The sequence below is a fragment of the Capra hircus genome, chromosome 1 (genome assembly GCF_001704415.2).
Source record: "Capra hircus breed San Clemente chromosome 1, ASM170441v1, whole genome shotgun sequence".
Lineage (NCBI taxonomy): Eukaryota > Metazoa > Chordata > Mammalia > Artiodactyla > Bovidae > Capra > Capra hircus.
The window spans coordinates 71981340-72001820 of record NC_030808.1 but is presented as its reverse complement, the minus strand read 5'-3'; the positions used below and the strand labels follow the sequence as shown (position 1 = coordinate 72001820).

The 20481-nt window shown below is 36.5% G+C and overlaps 1 protein-coding gene across 6 annotated transcripts in view; it reads right to left on the bottom strand.

Moving 5' to 3' along the window:
- Window positions 1–20481, bottom strand: part of ACAP2 (ArfGAP with coiled-coil, ankyrin repeat and PH domains 2) — a 161870-nt gene that overhangs the window by 49703 nt on the left and 91686 nt on the right. For all 6 annotated transcript variants that reach the window (XR_001917891.1, XR_001917892.1, XM_018046482.1 and 3 more), the window contains exons 5-8: window positions 12727–12785; window positions 9190–9373; window positions 5463–5507; window positions 583–678 (exon numbers count right to left, since the gene is read on the bottom strand). Coding sequence is in view for 4 of the 6 variants with exons in the window: in XM_018046482.1 (XP_017901971.1) it covers window positions 583–678; window positions 5463–5507; window positions 9190–9373; window positions 12727–12785 (384 nt within the window). In the remaining 2 variants the exon portion in view is untranslated. The remainder of the gene's footprint in view (window positions 1–582; window positions 679–5462; window positions 5508–9189; window positions 9374–12726; window positions 12786–20481) is intronic.

The window sequence follows — 20481 nt, the reverse complement described above, 5'->3', positions numbered from 1 at the left end:
AATGCAAAAATGTGGTATAAATATACAATGCAGTATTATTCACCCATAGAAAAAGGAGAAGGCTGCCTTTTGCAACATGGATGGATCCTGAGGATATTACACTAAGTTAAATAAGTCAGACAGAGAAAGACAACTACTGTGTGATCGCAATGAACTGGTAAGTGGAATTAAAAAAAAAAAATAGAACTCATAGAAAGAACAGATTGGAGGTTGCTAGTGGTGGGTTTTGGGGGTGGGCAAAATGGGAGATGAAGGTCAAAAGGTACAAAACTTCCAGCTGTAAAATAAACAACTCCTGGGGATGTCAAAGACAACATGGTATCTATAGTTAATAATACTGTATTATATATGTGAAAGTTGGTAAGAGAGTAGATCTTAAAAGTTCTCATCAGAAAAAAATTGTATAACTATGTAAGGTCGATGTTAACTAGATTTATACAGTGATGATCATCGTGCAGTATATACACACTAACATATTAAATTATTTTACTGTATACCTGAAGTGAAAATGTCAAATATAAACACTTAAAAAAAATACAGATATTGGGATATAACACAAAAACAAGAAGTACAGTACATTACCTGTGCACCAAGATCCTTCATATAGGGCCCAAGTTCACTAAATAGATCATATCCTTGATGGAAGAAAGCCAAATGGGCATACATAAAGGATAACATCTAAAGGAGAAAAAAATTATCGCCATTTTTGAATTAATTCTTAAATAAATATTCTGAAACTTTAATTCTGATCCTATGTATTGTTAAAAAATTATTTCACCAGAGTGCAAAATATCAAACCACTTAAAATTAAGCTGAATCATTTTTCTTAAATGGTTGCAATAATTCAAAAAATCAAGTTTTCAATACCGTCATCATCTTTCCAGGTACATTATAAAATATCTATGTATCTTTCAACCAAACTCACTGGCAAAATCTTAAATTACAAATAAAACATCAAAAGATTAAAAGGTGATATAAGAAGCTCTTAAAACAATCACAAACACTTTACAACCTGTAGATCACTAAACATAACATGAAATAGGGGGATGCTCATTTTTTTCTCAAAAATACCAAAATAAAATGAGGCAACAGGCTCTGCCAATATGGAAATTTTCTTATATTCATTCCAAAAAATCCAAAACTGTCATTAATGGGTTAAGATTTTTTTCTGTTTTCCTATATGTTAACTATTCATCAGAGGGGAAAAAATCACTCATCTTTATCAGTTTTCACATTCAGTTCAGTTCAGTTGCTCAGTCGTGTCCAACTCTTTGCAACCCCATGAATCGCAGCACGCCAGGCCTCCCTGTCCATCACCAACTCCCGGAGTTCACTCAGACTCACGTCCATCAAGTCAGTGACGCCATCCAGCCATCTCATCCTCAGCCGTCCCCTTCTCCTCCTGCCCCCAGTCCCTCCCAGCATCAGAGTCTTTTCCAATGAGTCAACTCTTCGCATGAGGTGGCCAAAGTACTGGAGTTTCAACTTTAGTATCAGTCCTTCCAAAGAAATCCCAGGGTTGATCTCCTTCAGAATGGACTGGTTGGATCTCCTCGCAGTCCAAGGGACTCTCAAGAGTCTTCTCCAACACCACAGTTCAAAAGCATCAATTCTTTGGCGCTCAGCTTTCTTCACAGTCCAACTCTCACATCCATACATGCCCACTAGAAAAATCATAGCCTTGACTAAACAGACCTTTGTTGGCAAAGTAACGTCTCTGCTTTTGAATATGCTATCTAGGTTGGTCATAACTTTTCTTCCAAGGAGTAAGTGTCTTTTAATTTCATGGCTGCAGTCACCATCTGCAGTGATTTTGGAGCCCACAAAAATAAAGTCTGACACACTTTCCACTGTTTCCCCATCTATTTCCCATGAAGTGATGGGACCAGATGCCATGATCTTTGTTTTCTGAATGTTGAGCTTTAAGCCAACTTTTTTCACTCTCCACTTTCACTTTCATCAAGAGGCTTTTTAGTTCCTCTTCACTTTCTGCCATAAGGGTGGTGTCATCTGCATATCTGAGGTTACTGATATTTCTCCCGCCAATCTTGATTCCAGCTTGTGCTTCTTCCAGCCCAGCGTTTCTCATGATGTACTCTGCATATAAGTTAAATAAGCAAGGTGACAATATACCGCCTTGACATACTCCTTTTCCTATTTGGAACCAATCTGTTGTTCCATATCCAGTTCTAACTGTTGCTTCCTGACCCGCATATAAATTTCTCAAGAGGCAGGTCAGGTGGTCTGGTATTCACATCTCTTTCAGAATTTTCCACAGTTTATTGTGATCCACACAGTCAAAGGCTTTGGCATAGTTAATAAAGCAGAAATAGATGTTTTTTTGGAACTCTCTTGCTTTTTTAATGATCCAGCGGATGTTGGCAATTTGGTCTCTGGCTCCTCTGCCTTTTCTAAAGCCAGCTTGAACATCTGGAAGTTCACGGTTCATGTATTGCTGAAGCCTGACTTGGAGAATTTTGAGCATTACTTTACTAGCGTGTGAGATGAGTGCAACTGTGCGGTAGTTTGAGCATTGAATTAAATAACTCAATCACAGGACTGAAAGAATCCTCTGAACAGCCATGTTATTTTTAGCAAAAATCTGCTTAATTCTCTGAAATCTAAAATAGGTCATAAGGTCCTTAATACTCAAGAATCCTTCAAAAAAAATTATTTTTAAAGAGAAAAACCAATAAAATAAAAAGCAATGACAAAAGGACAAAGCTCACTTAAAGATGATTCTGGAATGAGATAATGTCAGTTGTACAACTTCGTGAATATGATTTTTAAAAATTATGCTTAATTTATATATTTATATATAAAGAAGGATAGTTACAAGTACATAAAAATGTAAAATATGCCTGCACATCAAAATACATAATAAGTGTATTAAAAGATAAATAATAAACTAGCAAAAAGCATATGACAAAGGGTTAATAGTCTTAATAGGTAAGAGATGTTACAAATTAACATGAAAAACATGAAGATCCCAACAGGAAAAGAGACAAAGGACATAAACAGAAAACATAAATGACCAAGAAAAAAGGGGGGGAGGGGAAGGGAGACAATCATACTCATTTATATCAAAGAAATCCAAAATTAAACAATAAGATGAAATTTTCTACCTATTCAATTATGGGTAGAGTGGGAAAAATCAACACCCATTGTTGGTAAAATATGCAAAAATATTCACTCTCACACACTATTAGTGAAAATTTTGTGTAACACTTATAACTTCACAATACTTTTTTAAAAGTCTCAATAAATGCTTAAATCCTGAAGTCGCTCAGTCATGTCCAATTCTTTGCGACCCTGTGGACTGCAGCCTACCAGGTTCCTCTGTCCATGGGATTTTCCAGGCAAGAATACTGGAGTGGGTTGCCATTTCCTTCTCCAGGAAATCTTCCCAAGCCAGGGATTGAACCCAGGTCTCCCGCATTGTAGGCAGACACTTTACCGTCTGAACCACCAGGGAAGCTTGCTTACCTTAATCTATCTGAAGGAAATAATCATATTATTCATTAGGATGATCACTATACAATGCTACATTTCATGTCAAAAACAGGGAAATTACTCAAAAGTCCATTAATGGGTAAAGTTCATTTATGGTATATTAAAGGTCAGAATATTAAAAAGCAGAGACATTACTTTGTCAAAAAAGGTCTGTCATGTCAAAGCTATGGTTTTTCCAGTAGTCATGTATGGATGTGAGAGTTGTACTATAAAGAAAGCTGAGCACCAAAGAATTGATGCTTTTGAACTGTGCTGTTGGAGAAGACTCTTGCAAGTTCCTTGGACTGCAAGGAGATCCAACCAGTCCATTCAAAAGGAAATCAGTCCTCGGTGTTCACTGGAAGGACTGATGTTGAAGCTGAAACTCCAACACGCTGACCACCTGATGCAAAGAACTGAGTCACTGCAAAAAGACCCTGATGCTGGGAAAGACTGAAGGTAGGAGGAGAAGGGGACAACAGAGGATGAGCTGATGGATGGCATCACTGACTCAATGGACATGAGTTTGGGTAAACTCCGGGAGCTGGTGATGGACTGGGAGGCCTGGCATGCTGCAGTCCATGGGGTGGCAAAAAGACATGACTGAGTGACTGAACTGAGTTGAACAAGGTCAAAACTGTAACCCACAAAATATATCCAGCCCCACTACCTGTTTTTGGATGGCCAATGGACTAACAATGGTTTTTGCATTTTTAAATGGTTAACGAAAATGAAAAAAAGACACACTTAATGACATAGAAATTATGTAAAATTCTAACTTCCACGTTGATACTGGAACAATCATGCCATTCATTTACATACTGTCTATGACTGCTTCCTCATTACAATAGCACAGCTGAGCAATTGCAACACAGATCATATGGACCCTCAAATCTAGTATGGCCCTACCAGGCCCTTCAAAAAAATGTTTGCTCATCTCTACTATAATCACAAGGAAGAATTCTATCTAGCAACAAAGGTCATCATTAAATAAAAAAATATTTAATAACACATGATGATTTTGGAGTGTATTTGTACAAAAAAATTACAGAAGAATATGTAGGAATGATTCCTATTTTGTTTTGCTTTAAAAAAATTAAACAGAGTTTTAAAAGGTATATAAAAATGTTCATGCACACACACAAATAGGCACACACATACACATAAAACAGACAAAAATTACATCAGCCACAACAGTGGTTCTCTCTTGGTAATAGCATTTGTAGTACTTTTATTCTTTCCTCATACATTTTATTTTCTAATTTTCTACAAATAATACATACTGCTCTCAATCTGGAAAAGGAAGTGGATGTAAACAGGAAGTATAAAGTACTCATCTGATAAGAAATAACATAAACATTAACAGAATTTAGGAAAAAGCTAGGTGGGGACAAGGATCAAAAACAATTTCAGTAAACCTCTTGAAGGAAAAAAACTTCAGATAACAAAATCAGAGGAGAAATTATTTCTTAAGGTCTCAAAATACAAAAGACTATAGTGTCCATACCACTACCATCCTCCGCCCACCTCCTTGTTAGCTTTAAGACAAAAAAAAAGGCAAGTAAGAAAATCACTGTTCTCACGCCTTCACATTTCAACTCGTTTGTTTTCTACCTGCATTCCAAAAAGCAGATACATCATCAACAACCCTAAGGGGAAAATTCTATAAAATGATGTTATTTATTTATGTCCTCAATCTCAAATATGTAAATGTCTGCTTTAAGGAACTTAGAATATATTAATGGATGAGACATATATAAATAACTGTAACATAAAACAAATGAAAAAAGTGGTTTAGTGACATGTAAGAAATATACAAACATCATTAAGAAGATTAATTATAAACCTGAATAAGTCAATAAATAAACAAACATATATACACACACATATGATGCTATCTTAAACACTTAAATATATACATTTAACTTCATATTAACATATATAGAACATCATTTCAATAAATATCTTACTGATTTCAGGATTTCTGATCGCCTTTTTGATTGAAGGACATTAATCTGAGGGGAAAATGAACTTGGTTAATCACTTATGCACTATTTAGAAAACTAATCCAGAATGCGATGTTGTAAAATTCGCTTATTCTAATGGTTTAATACTTTTCCAGAAACGTAAATAAAAACAAAGTCCGAGTTTCTCAGTTTTTGACCTGCTTTCTGCAAAAACAGTTTTTAGAGAAACACGCCAATGAAACTCTCATCATTTTTCAACTCAAAGAAAAACTGGCCATGTTTAAATCATAAAATTGTACTGTACTGATAAAACTATCACCTTGATAGACTTTCAAATTTCTTAGAATTCCATCTTTTCTCCACTCTCCTCATCTAACTGCTCTTTCAACATACATCCTTAATATAAATTCTCACCACTTTCATCACTACCACCAACTGCCATAATCTTTACCTGTTACTATAGTCTAAACTAGTTTGTTTCCACTCTTGACTCCTTACACTTCATTCTGCACACAGCAACAAGAGTGCCTTTTTGATCATGTATGTTTATCTTAAAATCTTCCAACTCCCAACCTACATCTCCCAATTGTAGCCTACAAGGCCCTTTGTGAAGAGGCTCCTGCTACCTCTCCAACCTAATTTTCTACTACAGTACTTTCCCCTTTTCTGTACTTCAACCACAGCCCAAGAAGATTCCCACCTCAAGGCTTTCAAACTATTTGTTTTGTCCTCATGTCATGATTTTCTGCCCAAATGGGCATAAGGCTCTTATCCATAAGGTCCAAACTTAAATACTATCTCCTCACAAAGGTTCAAATTAGGCCTTCAAGCACTCTTTAGTGTATCAATCTTATTTATTTTCTTTTTAGTATTCTTAACTACCTTATATTTTATTTACTTATGTCATTTCCCCAGTTAAAACATAAGTTCCATGAGATCAAGCTCTTGCCTTATTCCCAGATGTATTCTCCAAGTCGTATATACTAAGCACTCAAAAAATATTTGTTAAACAAATTAATGGACCATAAATAAATATTTTAATTAGACCAAACTATTGAAAGATCAGTAATTACAAAATTTGCCTTCTACGGTATCTCTCCCAACTTTAGGAGTTCACAACAAGCATTTTATTTTTGTCTGTTATTATATATCAACTTAGTGAAATGAAATGTTTATAAAATAGAATCATTCATTCTTTGCTAAAACTTATTACAAAATATCTATCCTTTTAATATGTCCTTCCCAGTGAATATTTTACCTGTTATAATTTTAAAGCACTGAACAGAAAACAAAAACAGACTCCCAAAAATCTAATAACATTGCTTACCTAAGCACTAGTTTATTCTGCATGTCTGTTTCAAGGTCTATTCAGTTTTGAGAACAAAAATAGTTAACTTCCAAATGCTCTAAGTAAAAACTTAGAAAAATGTTAAAAAATACCTCTGTTTGACAATGAAAAACAGCAAACACTTGAAAAAACAAAAGTATATTAAAATATTTAGAGAAGTTAAAGCATGACAAACTGTAAATTTGAATATTTATTACTTAGTATTCTCTAAAACAGAGAGTTTGGACTTACAATGAAATAATACAACAGTTCTCATTGGAAAAAAATCAAACAAATAACTTACAAGAGAGGTGAAGTCCTAACTTAAAACTACTAGATGGACACCAAAGGAAATGGATAGTTTACAATGTGTCAATCTGACAATAATTAATATTTTAGCTAACTGTCCCTCCCCAAATAAAATTTAAAATTAAGTCATCCACTCTTTCAAAAAACATTACCTATCTATTTTCTAACCACTGGACTAGACAGAAGGGATATAATCTAGGTGTAAGGAAGACATATTAATAAATCACCACAGTAAACGAGGGAAGCGCTCTAACAATGCGCATGACAATAATGCGGCAGCACAGAGGGAGCAGAGACAAGACAACTCAATTGCCGGGAGAAGTTTCAGTGGTTCTGACACAGAACACAGGATGGATTGCTAAAGAGCAGGTTACAAGTGATGCAGGGAAGATCCGTTTTTATGAGAACGTCTTAATACTCCAGAAGAGAAACAGTAAGGATTCGGGCTGCAGCAGAGTGAGAAAGAACAGATTTAAGACGTACACAGAACTTCTCAAGGCAATTTCGATTGTTACTTGTAGTAGCTAAGAATGAGGACAATATCTAGTGTGATTCTCCAAGTCTGACTTCTATGATTAAGAGGGTAACACCACTCAGTTTGGTAATGGCAATAAGAAGCCATTTGAGAAGACAGATTTCAGTTTTGGACACAAAAGGGACAAAGTACTTCAGGAGAAAAGTAGATTTCATCATCTATATATGGTAATAATTCGAGCAAAGGACATGATGAAACTATAAGGGAAATTATGAAGTCAGAAAACAGGAAAACCAAAGATGGAACAGTAAAAGTCAGATTGCAAAGGTGCACAAAGGAGAGAAACCCAAGGTGGAAACTGAAAAGAAACACAAGTTATGAGGACGGCCTGAAAGTGGCTTAAGATCAAGATGAAAGCAGGTCTCAAGAAAGAGAGTGTAGTTTACCATTTCAGTGGAACACAACACTCGAGTCGGCTAAAAAGTAAAATATTTCTAATGAATAAGACCTTAACACAAGCCATTTCAGAAGAATGGGGCAGACAGACTCTCAGTGCTCACATTACAGCAGGAAGTGGTATAAGTGTGAGATAGATAAGAGGAAATAGGAAATACAGACTACTCCATTCTAGAAGTCTTTAATTAATAGACTGTACTTTTAAAAATTTATCCTCCCACTGACTGAATAGGAACTTAATAGAAAAAACTCATAAGGTCATTTTCTACTATTTTTGCAAAGTTATCTGGGTAGTTTTAATCACCAATTTGCAATATGGTTACTTCAGGACTGTTTAATGAAATACTCTGTGACCATTGTTAAGTCAACAATCTAAAGGGACTTCTCTGTCTTAGATCACCTGGCATCTTACCAAATATCGATCTCTACTTTTCAAAAGCAGCACCTAATGCAATTATGAGAACATTATTTCTAGAAATATTTTTCATTTGGCAATATGGTAAGCCCTTTGTATCTCTAAAATCTACTCTAAAGAAATAATCAGAAATGTTGCAAGAGATTTGTATACAAAGATATTATCATTTATATTTACTGAAAACTGTATTTTAAGTATTGCCAGCAAAAACTGGCAATTATACATCTAATAACTGGATATTAACTAAATTGACACAGTATATCCATAGAATAAAATCTAGCAATTAATAATCCTTTTAATGATATTTAGAAAAGGAAAAAGGATAATGTTAAGTGAACAGGGGAAGAAATCAGAACTTAAGGTATACACACATGTACAGGGCATATGCAGATAAACACCCAGACACAAGAAAATTTTTCACAAAAGGACATGGCTTAATTTTAAACAAAAAGAAATAGCATAATTTATTCCCTTCAATGCAATCACTCAAAAAAAATGACATGTTTGGTGGTGGTGGTTTAGTCACTAAGTCACGTCCGACTCTTGCGACCCCATAGACTATAGCCTTCCAGGCTCCTCTGTCGATGGGATTTTTCAGGCAAGAATACTGGAGTGGATTGCCATTTCCTTCTCCAGGGGATCTTCCTGACCCAGGAATCAAACCTGGGTCTCCTGCAACCCAACTGAGCTATGAGGGAAGCCCAACAACGTGTTTAGTAAGCAATTTTTGAAAACATAATAAACAAACCTGAAGTACATAATCGAGGGCTATGTGTCGAAAACATTTTCTTGTTGCTGTCAGGATGTTTGTGGCTTCTTCAACTTCATGCTGTTTGTTTCTTTGCACTTGAGCATTTTTTACTAATGCATTTTCTTTTTCTTCACTGACTTTTTCAAACTGCTTCTTGGCATCTTTGAATTTTCTGAGATCTCTAAAAAAATTAAAATAGTGAAATTTTTATAAAACTTTCTGGATCAAACACTTCAGCAAAACAACATTTAAAAATTTATTCTTATGTTTCCATATTTTTTCGTTTATTTGCAATGATACTCAATAGTTCTTCCAATTAATACATAGTCTATGAGCACATAATATTCCCTAATATAGTCAGCTAGCATTTCCTGACTTAAATCTATACAATTCAAATTAAAAAATGAATTATCAAATTAACATTACAGAAACAAAAAAGCAAAGTTAATTTGTTATTTCAAAAGACAAATTTTGGGACATGCACCAATATCTAATCAAATGATTTTTTAAACAATAGTATATACCACAGGGAACTTGTTAAAAAATGCAAGTTCCAAAGATCCTCTCCCAGAAATTATAATTCTTTGTGTTTGGGGGATAAGCTCTAGAAATCTAAGGGATTTTCTTAAGACAAGTCCTTGATTTCCTGTTATGGGTGGTCCTCTTGTTGTTTTAGTCACTGAGTCCTATCCAACTCCTCTGAGGCCCCATGGACTGGAGCCTGTCATGTTCTTCTGTCCATGGGATTCTCCAGGCAAGAGTACTGGAGTGGGCAGCCTTCTCCAGGGGATCTTTCCAACCCAGGGATCAAACCAGAGTCTCCTCCATTGGCAGGCAGATTCTTTACCACCTGAGCCACTGGGAAACAGTATACGTTACAAAGGTATGCTGCTGCTGCTGCTGCTAAGTCACTTCAGTCATGTCCAACTCTGTGCGACCCCACAGACGGCAGCCCTCTAGGCTCCTCTGTCCCTGGGATTCTCCAGGCAAGAATACTGGAGTGGGTTGCCATTTCCTTCCCCAGTGCATGAAAGTGAAAAGTGAAAGTGAAGATGCTCAGTCATGCCTGACTCTTAGCGACCCCATGGACTGCAGCCTACCAGGCTCCTCTGTCTATGGGATTCTCCAGGCAAGAGTACTGGAGTGGGTTGCCATTGCCTTTTCCTACAAAGGTACAGACCACATTTAAAGAAACAACATTCATTTCTTACTCAAGAAAATTAGTAGGCCAAAGGCAGGAATACATTTTTAAAATACACACATAAAATGCTTTCTAAAAGAATTGTGTGTACTGCGTGCTTAGTCGTGCCCAACTTTTTCTGATCCCCTAGACTGTAGCCCACCAGGTTCCTATGTTCATGGGATTTTCCAGGTAATAATACTGGAGTGGGTTACTATTTCCTACTCTAGGGGACCTTCCCAACCCAGGGATCAAACCCAGGTCTCCTACATTGCAGGCAGATTCTTTACAATCTGAGCCATCAGGGAAGCTCAGACTATTGAAATGGATACTATAACCCTTTGCTGCTGCTGCTGCTAAGTCACTTCAGTTGTGTCCGACTCTGTGCGACCCCATAGACGTCAGCCCACCAGGCTCCCCCGTCCCTGGGATTCTCCAGGCAAGAACACTGGAGTGGGTTGCCATTTCCTTCTCCAATGCGTGAAAGTGAAAAGTGAAAGTGATGTCGCTCAGTCGGGTCCGACCCTCAGCGACCCCATGGACTGCAGCCTACCAGGCTCCTCCGTCCATGGGATTTTCCAGGCAAGAGTACTGGAGTAGTACATAATTCTTTTAGAGGGCTTCCCTGGTAGTTCAACTGATAAATAACCTGCCTGCCAACACAGGAAACAAGAGATAAGTGTTCAATCCCTGAGTTAGGAAGATCCCCTGGAGAATGAAAAGGCAACTCACTCTAGCATTCTTGCCTGGAAAACTCCATGGACAGAGAAGCCTGGTGGGCTACAGTCCATAAGGTCACAAAGAGTCAGACATGACTGACCACACATAAGCCACCTGGGAAGCCCTCTAAAAGAATTATGTACCAGTAAAGGGTAACAGTCTGAAAATCTGAAACCTCCATTCATTAATGACCTTAGGTAAATACATAACATCTCTTTGCTTTTACTTCCTCTACCAGGGAATTAGGCAAAATAACTTGAAGACAAATAACTTTAAAATAACAACAATAATAAAATATGCCTAGCAAAGACTTTAAACTCTTTATAGGAAGTGATAAATTTTCATGTATATATACTATAAGGACATTCTGAATATTAGTATTTTATGAAATAATTTATAAACAACCTGCAAGAGATCACCTCCAGTACAACAAATTCTAATCTACTAAGATAGAAGTACATTATGAGCTCTGCCACTATTTATAGCTTGTAATACCTGTATTAGTTATGACCAACCTAGACAGCATATTAAAAAGCAGAGACATTACTGTGGCAACAGAAGTCTGTCTAGTCAAGGCTATGGTTTTTCCAGTGATCATGCATGGATGTGAGAGTTGGACTATAAAGAAAGCTGAGCACAAAAGAATTGATGCTTTTGAACTGTGGTGTTGGAGAAGACTCTTGAGAGTCCCCTGGACTGCAAGGAGATACAACCAGTCCACCCTAATGGAGATCAGTCCTGGGTGTTCATTGGAAAGACTGATGTTAAAGCTGAAACTCCAATACTCTGGCCACCTGATGTGAAGAACTGACTCATTGGAAAAGACCCTGATGCTGGGAAAGACTGAGGGCAGGAGGAGAAGGGGATGACAGAGGGTGAGATGGTTGGATGGCATCACCGACTCAATGGACATGGGTTTGGGTAGACTCTGGTGTTGGTGATGGACAGGGAGGCCTGGCATGCTGTGGTTCATGGGGTCACAAAGAGTCAGACATGACTGAGCAACTGAATTGAACTGAATACTGTATCCTAATCAACCTTATATGTAATATAATATATTCTCAGTCAGGAATTAAAAGAGGAAAACTGAAATTATTAATGTAGAAAAGACAAACATCCATACCTGGAAAGGTCAGATTTTTTCTATTTCCAGTTTCATTTTATTTCACACACAAAATGTGATGACTGTGACACAAAAGGCTTGTTTTCATTACTTATTATGCACCTTCATAACTCATTCTCATACATGCTATTATCTTCTCTACAAAGAAAATCCTATATGGAGATAACTAGAATAACTGATGGTATTTCAACAACTTTTGGGATCTGCTTTTATTTTTAAAGGTCATCAGATTATTTATTTACATTAAAAATTTGTTTTATCTATTAACAGTTTGAGCTATGTATCCTGAATACAAATTCCATAGCATAAGTTATTCATGGAAAAGCATGAAATCTGATTTCTTACAGAGTAATTCAGAAAAAAATGGAACATAAAATTCACAAAGCAAAAAACAAATAAAAACTCCCACATTTTTAGTAAGTCTGAAAGTATGATTCTAGGTTCTCTCAAATGATAACTCCCAGATGTAATCTTGGCTGCTTTTCTTTTCTTTTCACTGAAATTGACTTACTCTTTAACAAAGTTCTGAAGTTGTGCCTTAATTGATCTCTGGGTTTGGTCAAATAGGATCTACAAGAAAAGGAACATTAAACAATTAAAAAAGTAAACAAAGAAAAAAATTTTCATGTAGTTCTATAAATGTTACATCCCTCCAACAATATTCCAATTCTAATAATACCTACACTTCTTACTGAACACTGCATAAGAAATAAGTACTTAAAAAAGAAACTGATTCTCAGGCCAATTTCATCTGTTAAAAAAAAAATTACTATTTACAGAGTAAATCAAACGTGTATTAATACTTAAATATAATTTTCAATCAATTAAGCAATTTATTATCTTGATTCTAACTCAGGCTTTAGAAGACAACCTAAAAGACTAATACAAATTCTACTCTATCCACCACAGGAATTTCTTATTCTAATATACTAAAACATAAGAAATGAAAACAACAGAACTTCCTTATACCTTAGCGATTTCTCATTTGGGAAGACATGTGGATTTAAATGTCTTACATTCTGAGTTAAGTATATACAGCCCTTAAATGATTGCTAAGATTAAAAATGAGGATAAAATTTTATTTCTTACAAAAATATTTTACACCACTTAACGGATGCCACATATATTTAACTCTACGTGTGGTAAATTTCATAAGACTTGGCATGGAAATGTCAAGTACTTTCATAATTTACAGATATACTTCATTCAGAATTTGAAACACAGCAGATAAACAGACAGAAAAATCACTATTCAAAACAAAAAGAAAATCCTATGTCCTTCAACTAACTAAAAACAGCATCAAAATATTTCAATCTTTATGGAATCTGGCTAGAAGCAAAGTATTATGTCCTTGTCTAAATGCCAAACACACACGCACAGTCTGGGTTGAGTACAGGGTTTCAAAATCTGTCAAATTCACTTTTAAAGGAAAAAAGGTTTTGTATAATGTTAATCCCAAAGTATTAAACCCAAGTTAAGCTGAAGAAATGACATAATAAAGATCATATTGGAAGGTAACTAAATAGAAAACAGGAAATCAATAGCCAAAACCTAATGAAACCTAAAGCTAGTTTTTTAAGATCTGAAATAGATAAACTCAGAGCTAAAGTCAGCATATTAAAAAGCAGAGACGTCACTTTGCCAACAAAGGTCCATACAGTCAAAGATAGGGTTTTTTCAGTAGTCACATATGGATTTGAGAGTTGGACCATAAAGAAGTCTGAGCATCAAAGAATTGATGCTTTTGAATCATGGTCCTGGAGAAGACTCTTAGGAGTCCCCTGGACTGCAAGATCAAACCAGTTAATCTAAAGGAAATCAACTCTGAATATTCACTGGAAGGACTGATGCTGAAGCTGATATTCTAATACTTTGGCCACCTGATGTGAAGAGCTGACTCATTAGAAAAGACCCTGATACTGGGAAAGATTGAAAGGAAAAGGAGAAGAGGGCGGCAGAAGATGAGATGGTTAGATAGCATCATCGACTCACTGGACATCAATTTGAGCAAAGAAATCTGTATGGGCAAATACCTAGGGTTGATATTGCTAGGTTTTATGTAAATGTAGATTTAAGGGACTAGATCTGATAGAGTGCCTGATGAACTATGGACTGAGGTTCATGACATTGTACAGGAGACAGGGATCAAGACCATCCCTAAGAAAAAGAAATGCAAAAAAGCAAAATGGTTGTCCGAGGAGGCATTAGAAAGAGCTGAGAATAGAAAAGATGTGAAAGGCAAAGGAGAAAAGGAAAGATATACCCATTTGAATGGATATGAGTTTGAGTAAACTGCGGGAGTTGGTGATGGACAGGGAGGCCTGGCATGTTGCAGTCCACGGGGTCGCAAAGAGTCGGACACGACCAAGCGACTGAACTATACTGAACTGAACTGGGAGATATCGAAGGACAGGGAAGTCAGGAGTGCAACAGTCCATGGCATCGCAGAGCTGGACATGACTTAATGGCTGAGCAAAACCAACAACAGCCAAAGTGATCAGGAAAAAAGAAGACACAATGTCCTACAATAAGGAGAGACAGGACTTCACCACAGACCCTATGGGTATTCAGAAAGGATAATCAGGGGATTTGTGGAACAACTTTATGCTGATGAATTCAATAGATGAGATGGGTAAATTCTTTGAAAGACAAAAACTAATGAAGCTCAACTGTTTTCTTAGGTCAGTTTCCCAAGGCAGTAGAAATAAAAATAAAAATAAACAAATGAGACCTAATCAAATTCATAAGCTTTTGAACAGCAAAGAAATCATGAACAAAATGAAAAAACCTACAGATTGGGAGAAAAAAATTTGCAAACAATGTGCCCTACAAGGGCTTAATTTCCAAAATATACAAACATCTCACACAACTCAGTAATGACAAAAAAAAAAAACCCAAGCAAAAAATGGGTAGAAGACCTAAACAGACATCTCTTCAAAGAAAACATACAGATGGCCAATAGGTACCTGAAAAGAGGCTCAGCATTGATAGCTACTGGAGAAATGCAAATCAAATCTACAGTGAGATCTCACCTCACACCAGTCAGAATGGCCATCATTAAAAAGTATACAAATAATAAATGCTGGAGAAGGTATGAAAAAAAGGGAAACCTCCTGACATTGTTGGCAGAAAAATAAATTAGTACAGTCACTATAGAGAAAAGCATGGAGAGTCCTTAAAAAACTAAAAATAGAGTTGCCATATGATCCAGCAATCTCACTCCTGGGCCTATTTCCAGAAAAAAAATCTAATTTGAAAAGATATGCATCCCAATATTCACAGCAACACCATCTACAATAGTCTAAGACATGCTGCTGCTGCTGCTGCTGCAGCTAAGTCACTTCAGTCGTGTCCGACTCTGTGCAACCCCATAGATGGCAGCCCACCAGGCTCCCCCGTCCCTGGAATTCACTGGAGTGGGCTGCCATTTCCTTCTCCAATGCATGAAAGTGAAAGTGAAGTCATTCAGTCATGTCTGACTCTTAGCGACCCCATGGACTCCAGCCTACCAGGCTCCTCTGTCCATGGGATTCTCCAGGCAAGAGTACTGGAGTGGGTTGCCATTGCCTTCTCTGAGTGAAGACATGGAAGCAACCTAAATATTCATCAACAGATGGATGGATAAATGGAATACTTCTCAGACATAAAAAGAATGAAATAATGTCGTTAGCTGCAACTTGAATGCCCTTAGAAATTATCATACTAAGTCAGAGAAAGACATATATGATATCACTTATTCAGTTCAGTTCAGGTCAGTCGCTCAGTCACGTCTGACTCTTTGCGACCCCATGGACTGCAGCACACCAGGGTTTCCTGTCCATCACCAAATCCCAGAGCTTACTCAAACTCATGTCCATTGAGTCTGTGATGCCATCCAACTATCTCATACTCTGTCATCCCCTTCTTCATCCACCTTAAACTTAGGTCCATAACAAAATCTGTATGCAAATATTTATAGCAGTTTCATTCTTAATTGCCAAAAACTGGATACACCCCAAATTTCCTTGGAGAAACAAACTACGGTGTATCTATACAATATCTATATCATCAAGAAAAAGAAAGAACTAGTAATAACTGCAATCACATACATGAATCTCAACGCATTTTGATAAGTAAAATAAGTCATATCTAAAAGGCTACAAGCTAAATGAATCCATTTATATGACATTTCAGAAAAGGCAGAACTATAAACAGTTTCCAATGGTGGGGAAGGGAGAGAAGGTTGACTAACAATGGTTAATAACAGTATTTCTAGAATTAATGAATGGAGAAGGAAATGGCAACCCACTCCAGTATTCTAGCCTAGAGAATCCTGTGGACAGAGGAGGCTGGTGGGCTACTGTCCATAGCGTTACACAGATTCAGACATGACTGAAGTGACTTAGCATGCATGCATGCACTGAAGAAGGAAATGGCAACCCACTCCAGTATTCTTGCATGGAGAATCCCAGGGACAGAGAAGCCTGGTGGGCTGCCATCTATGGGGTCACACAGAGTTGGACACGATTGAAGCGACTTAGCAGCAGCAGAATTAATGAAACTGTATCTTGATTGAGGTATGGAGACCTGACTGTATGCATTTGTTAAAACTCATAAAACTGTACACCACAGGAATCAATTTTGTTACAACCGAATTTGCAAATAACTTTAGTACCCTCTAGGTCCACCCATATTCTCACAAATGACAAGGTTCCATTCTTGTTTATGGCTGGGTAATATTCCTGCATATACACTATACACATAGTAGATATACCACACCTTTTTTGACCCATTCACCTATCGACAGGCACTTAGGTTGCTTCCATATCTTGCCTACTGTGAATACAACTGCAATGATCATAGGGGTGCATATTTTTCCTAATTAGTACTTTTGTTTTCTTTGATTAAGTACCCAAGAATGAACCTGGTGGACCATATGGTAGTTCTACTGTTACTTTTTGAGAAATTTCCTTACTGTTTTCCACAGTGGCTATACCAATCTATATTCCCATCAACAGCACACAAGCATTCACTCATCTCTACATCCTCACCAACGCTTGTTAGTTAGTTATCTTTTTGATAACAGCCATTCTGACAAGTGTGATGTGATACCTCACTTTGGTTTTGATTTGCATTTCCCTGATACCTTAACGGTGGTGAGCATCTTTTCATGTGCCTGGTGGTCATCTGTATCTCTTCTCTGGAAAAGTGTCTATTTAGGTCCTATGACCTTTTTTTTTTATTGGGGTATTTTGGTTTTGGGGGTTTTTTATGTTGAGGTATATGAGTTCCTTGAATATTGGGGATATTAATCCCTTGTTGCATATAACATTTGCAAATATTTCCTGTCATTCACCACGGTGCTTTTTCTTTTTGTCAGTGGTTTCTTTCACTATATAAAAGCTTTTTTAGTCCAATGTAGGCTTCCCTGGTGGCTCAGATGGTAAAGAATCTGCCTGCAGTGCAGGGGACCTGGGTTTGACCCCTGGGTTAGGAAGATCCTCTTGAGAAGGGCATGGCAACACACTCCAGTATTCTTGCCTGGAAAATTCCATGAACAAAGGACCCTGGCAGTCCACAGGATTCCAAAGAGTCCGACACAACTGAGAAACTAACACCAGTTTGATGTAGTCCTATTAGTTTATTTTTGCTTTTATTTCCCTTGTCTGCAGAGACAGCCAAAAGAAATACTGCTGAGACAGATGTCAAAGAGCATACTGCCTATATTTTCTTCTATAAGTTTTATGGTTTCGGGTCTTACATTTACATCTTCAATCCATTTTTTACTTTATTTTTGTATATTGTGTGAGAATACAGTCAGTTGACTCTTTTGTATATAGCTGCCCAGTTTTCCTAACACCATCTATTAAAAAGGCCTCCTCTGCCATAGAGTAACTGCCCATATAAATGTGGGTTCATTTCTGGACTCTCTACTCTCATCCCTCGATCGATGTGCCTGTTTTCGTGTCACTGACATACTGTTTTTATTACTGTAGCTTTGTAGTATAGTTTGAAATATAGGTATGTGACACCTCTAGCCTTCTTCTTAAGATTGTTTTGGTTATTTGCGGTCTTTTGCACTTGATATAAATTTTAGAATTATTTTTTCCCAGTTCTGTGAAAAATGTCTTTGGGATTTTGATAAGGATTATACTGTATCTCTAGACTGCCTCTGGTAGAGTGGTTATTTTTAATACATTAATTCTTCCAATCCATGAGGCTGTTTATGTCACCTTTATTTATTTGATCAGAGATTTTTTTACCACTGTCAAAACTATCATTGATAGTTTTCCAAGTAGAAGTCTTTTACTTCCTTAGACTTATTCCCACATACTTTATTCTTTTTGATGCAATTGTAAATGAGATTACTTCAATGTTAGTATACAGAAACACAGCAGATTTCTGCATATTAATTTTGTATCCTGCAACTTTACTGAATTCATTGACAAGTTCCAGTAGTTTCTGGTGGCACCTTTATTTATTTTTTTTTTTCTAGTGGTACCTTTAGGATTTTCTATACATAGTATCATATGGCATCTGCAAACACTGACAGTTTAACACCTTCCTTTCCAGTACAGATTCCATTTATTTTTCCTGTCTGACTGTCGTGTCTAGGACTCCCAATATTTGCCATTTGCTACAACATGCATGGACCTAGAGGGTACTACGCTATGTAAAGTAAGTCAGACAGAGAAAGAAAAATATATGATTTCATTTATACATGGGATCTAAAAAGCAAAACAAACAAACAAATGTAACTAAAGAGAAACTACATAAAACACTACTAGAACTAATAAGTGACTTTAGCAAAGTTGTAGAAATAAAGTCAATGTAGAAGAATCAGTGCTATTTCTGTACATCAATAATGACCAACTGCAAACAGTTCAAAAAACTGTTATTTTTTAACTTTCCAAAAATATCACCTACAATAGCACCAAAAAATAGGAAATGCTTAGGGACAAATTTGACAAATGGTATGCATGACTTGTACAATAAAGACCACAAAACACTGGTAAGAGAAATGAAATAAAACCTAAATAAATGGAGTAATACACTGTGTTCCTGGATTACAAAATTCACTATTAGTTAGATGTCAATTCTCACCCAGTGGATCTCTAGATTCGATGAAATCTCACTCCAAATCCCAGTAAGGCATTTTACAGAAGTTTAATACTTGACTCTAAAATATATATGGAAATGGGACTTCCCTTGTGGTTCATGCTTCCATTGCAGGAGATGGGTTCAATCTCTGGTTGGGGAACTAAGATTGTGTGTGTCGTGTGTCTTTCTTTAAAAAGTGTATATCTAAATGTAAATGACCTACAATAGCCAAATTAATTTTGAAAAGAAATTGAACAAAGTTGGAATACTTATCCTACCTGATTTTAAGACTCATTATTGAAACCTACAGTAATCAAGGCATTTGCAGTATTAAAAATAGGCCAAAGTAAGATCAATAAAACAAGAGTCCAGAAATGATCCATACAAATGGATCAACTTCTGTTTTTAACAAAAGATGCCAATAAGGAAAAGATAATTTTTTGAGAAAATGATGCTAGAACAAAAACTGGACAGTCTTATGATCAAAAATGAACCTTTACTCTTACCATGCAACATGTGTAAAAATTACCTCATGATGGATCACAAACCTAAACTAAACACAGAGTAAATCTTAGTAAACTTGGGTTAGGAAAACATTTAATAGTACACAAAAAAGAAAATTATAAAAGAAAAAAAATCAATAAATTCATTAAAATTAAAAACTGTTGTTCTTCAAAAGCTATAGCTACAAAAATAAAAAAGGCAAAGTCTGGGAGAAAATATGTATCTTCAAGACACTTATCTGACAAAAGACATACATGGAATGCAGAAAGAACTCTTATAACTAAGAAATAAGAAGATAACTCAATTTTTTAAAATAAGCTAAAGATCTGGTATTTTACCAAAGTGAATACATGGGTAGCAAATAAACACTTGAAAAGATTTTTCTGATCACTGGTTATTAATAATAAACACAAATTAAAGCCATAATAAAATTAAAAAGACTACCCATACCAAGTATTGGCAATCACGTGGGACAACTAGAACTCTCACACACTGCGCATATGTGCATGTGTGCTAAGTCGCTTCAGTCATGTCCGACTCTGTGTGACGCTACGGACTGTAGCCCGCCAGGCTCCTCTGTCCACAGGATTCTCCAGGCACGAATACTGGGGTGGGTTGCCATGCCCTCCTCCAGGGGATCTTCCCAACCCAGGGATTGAACCTGCATCTCCTATGTCTCCTC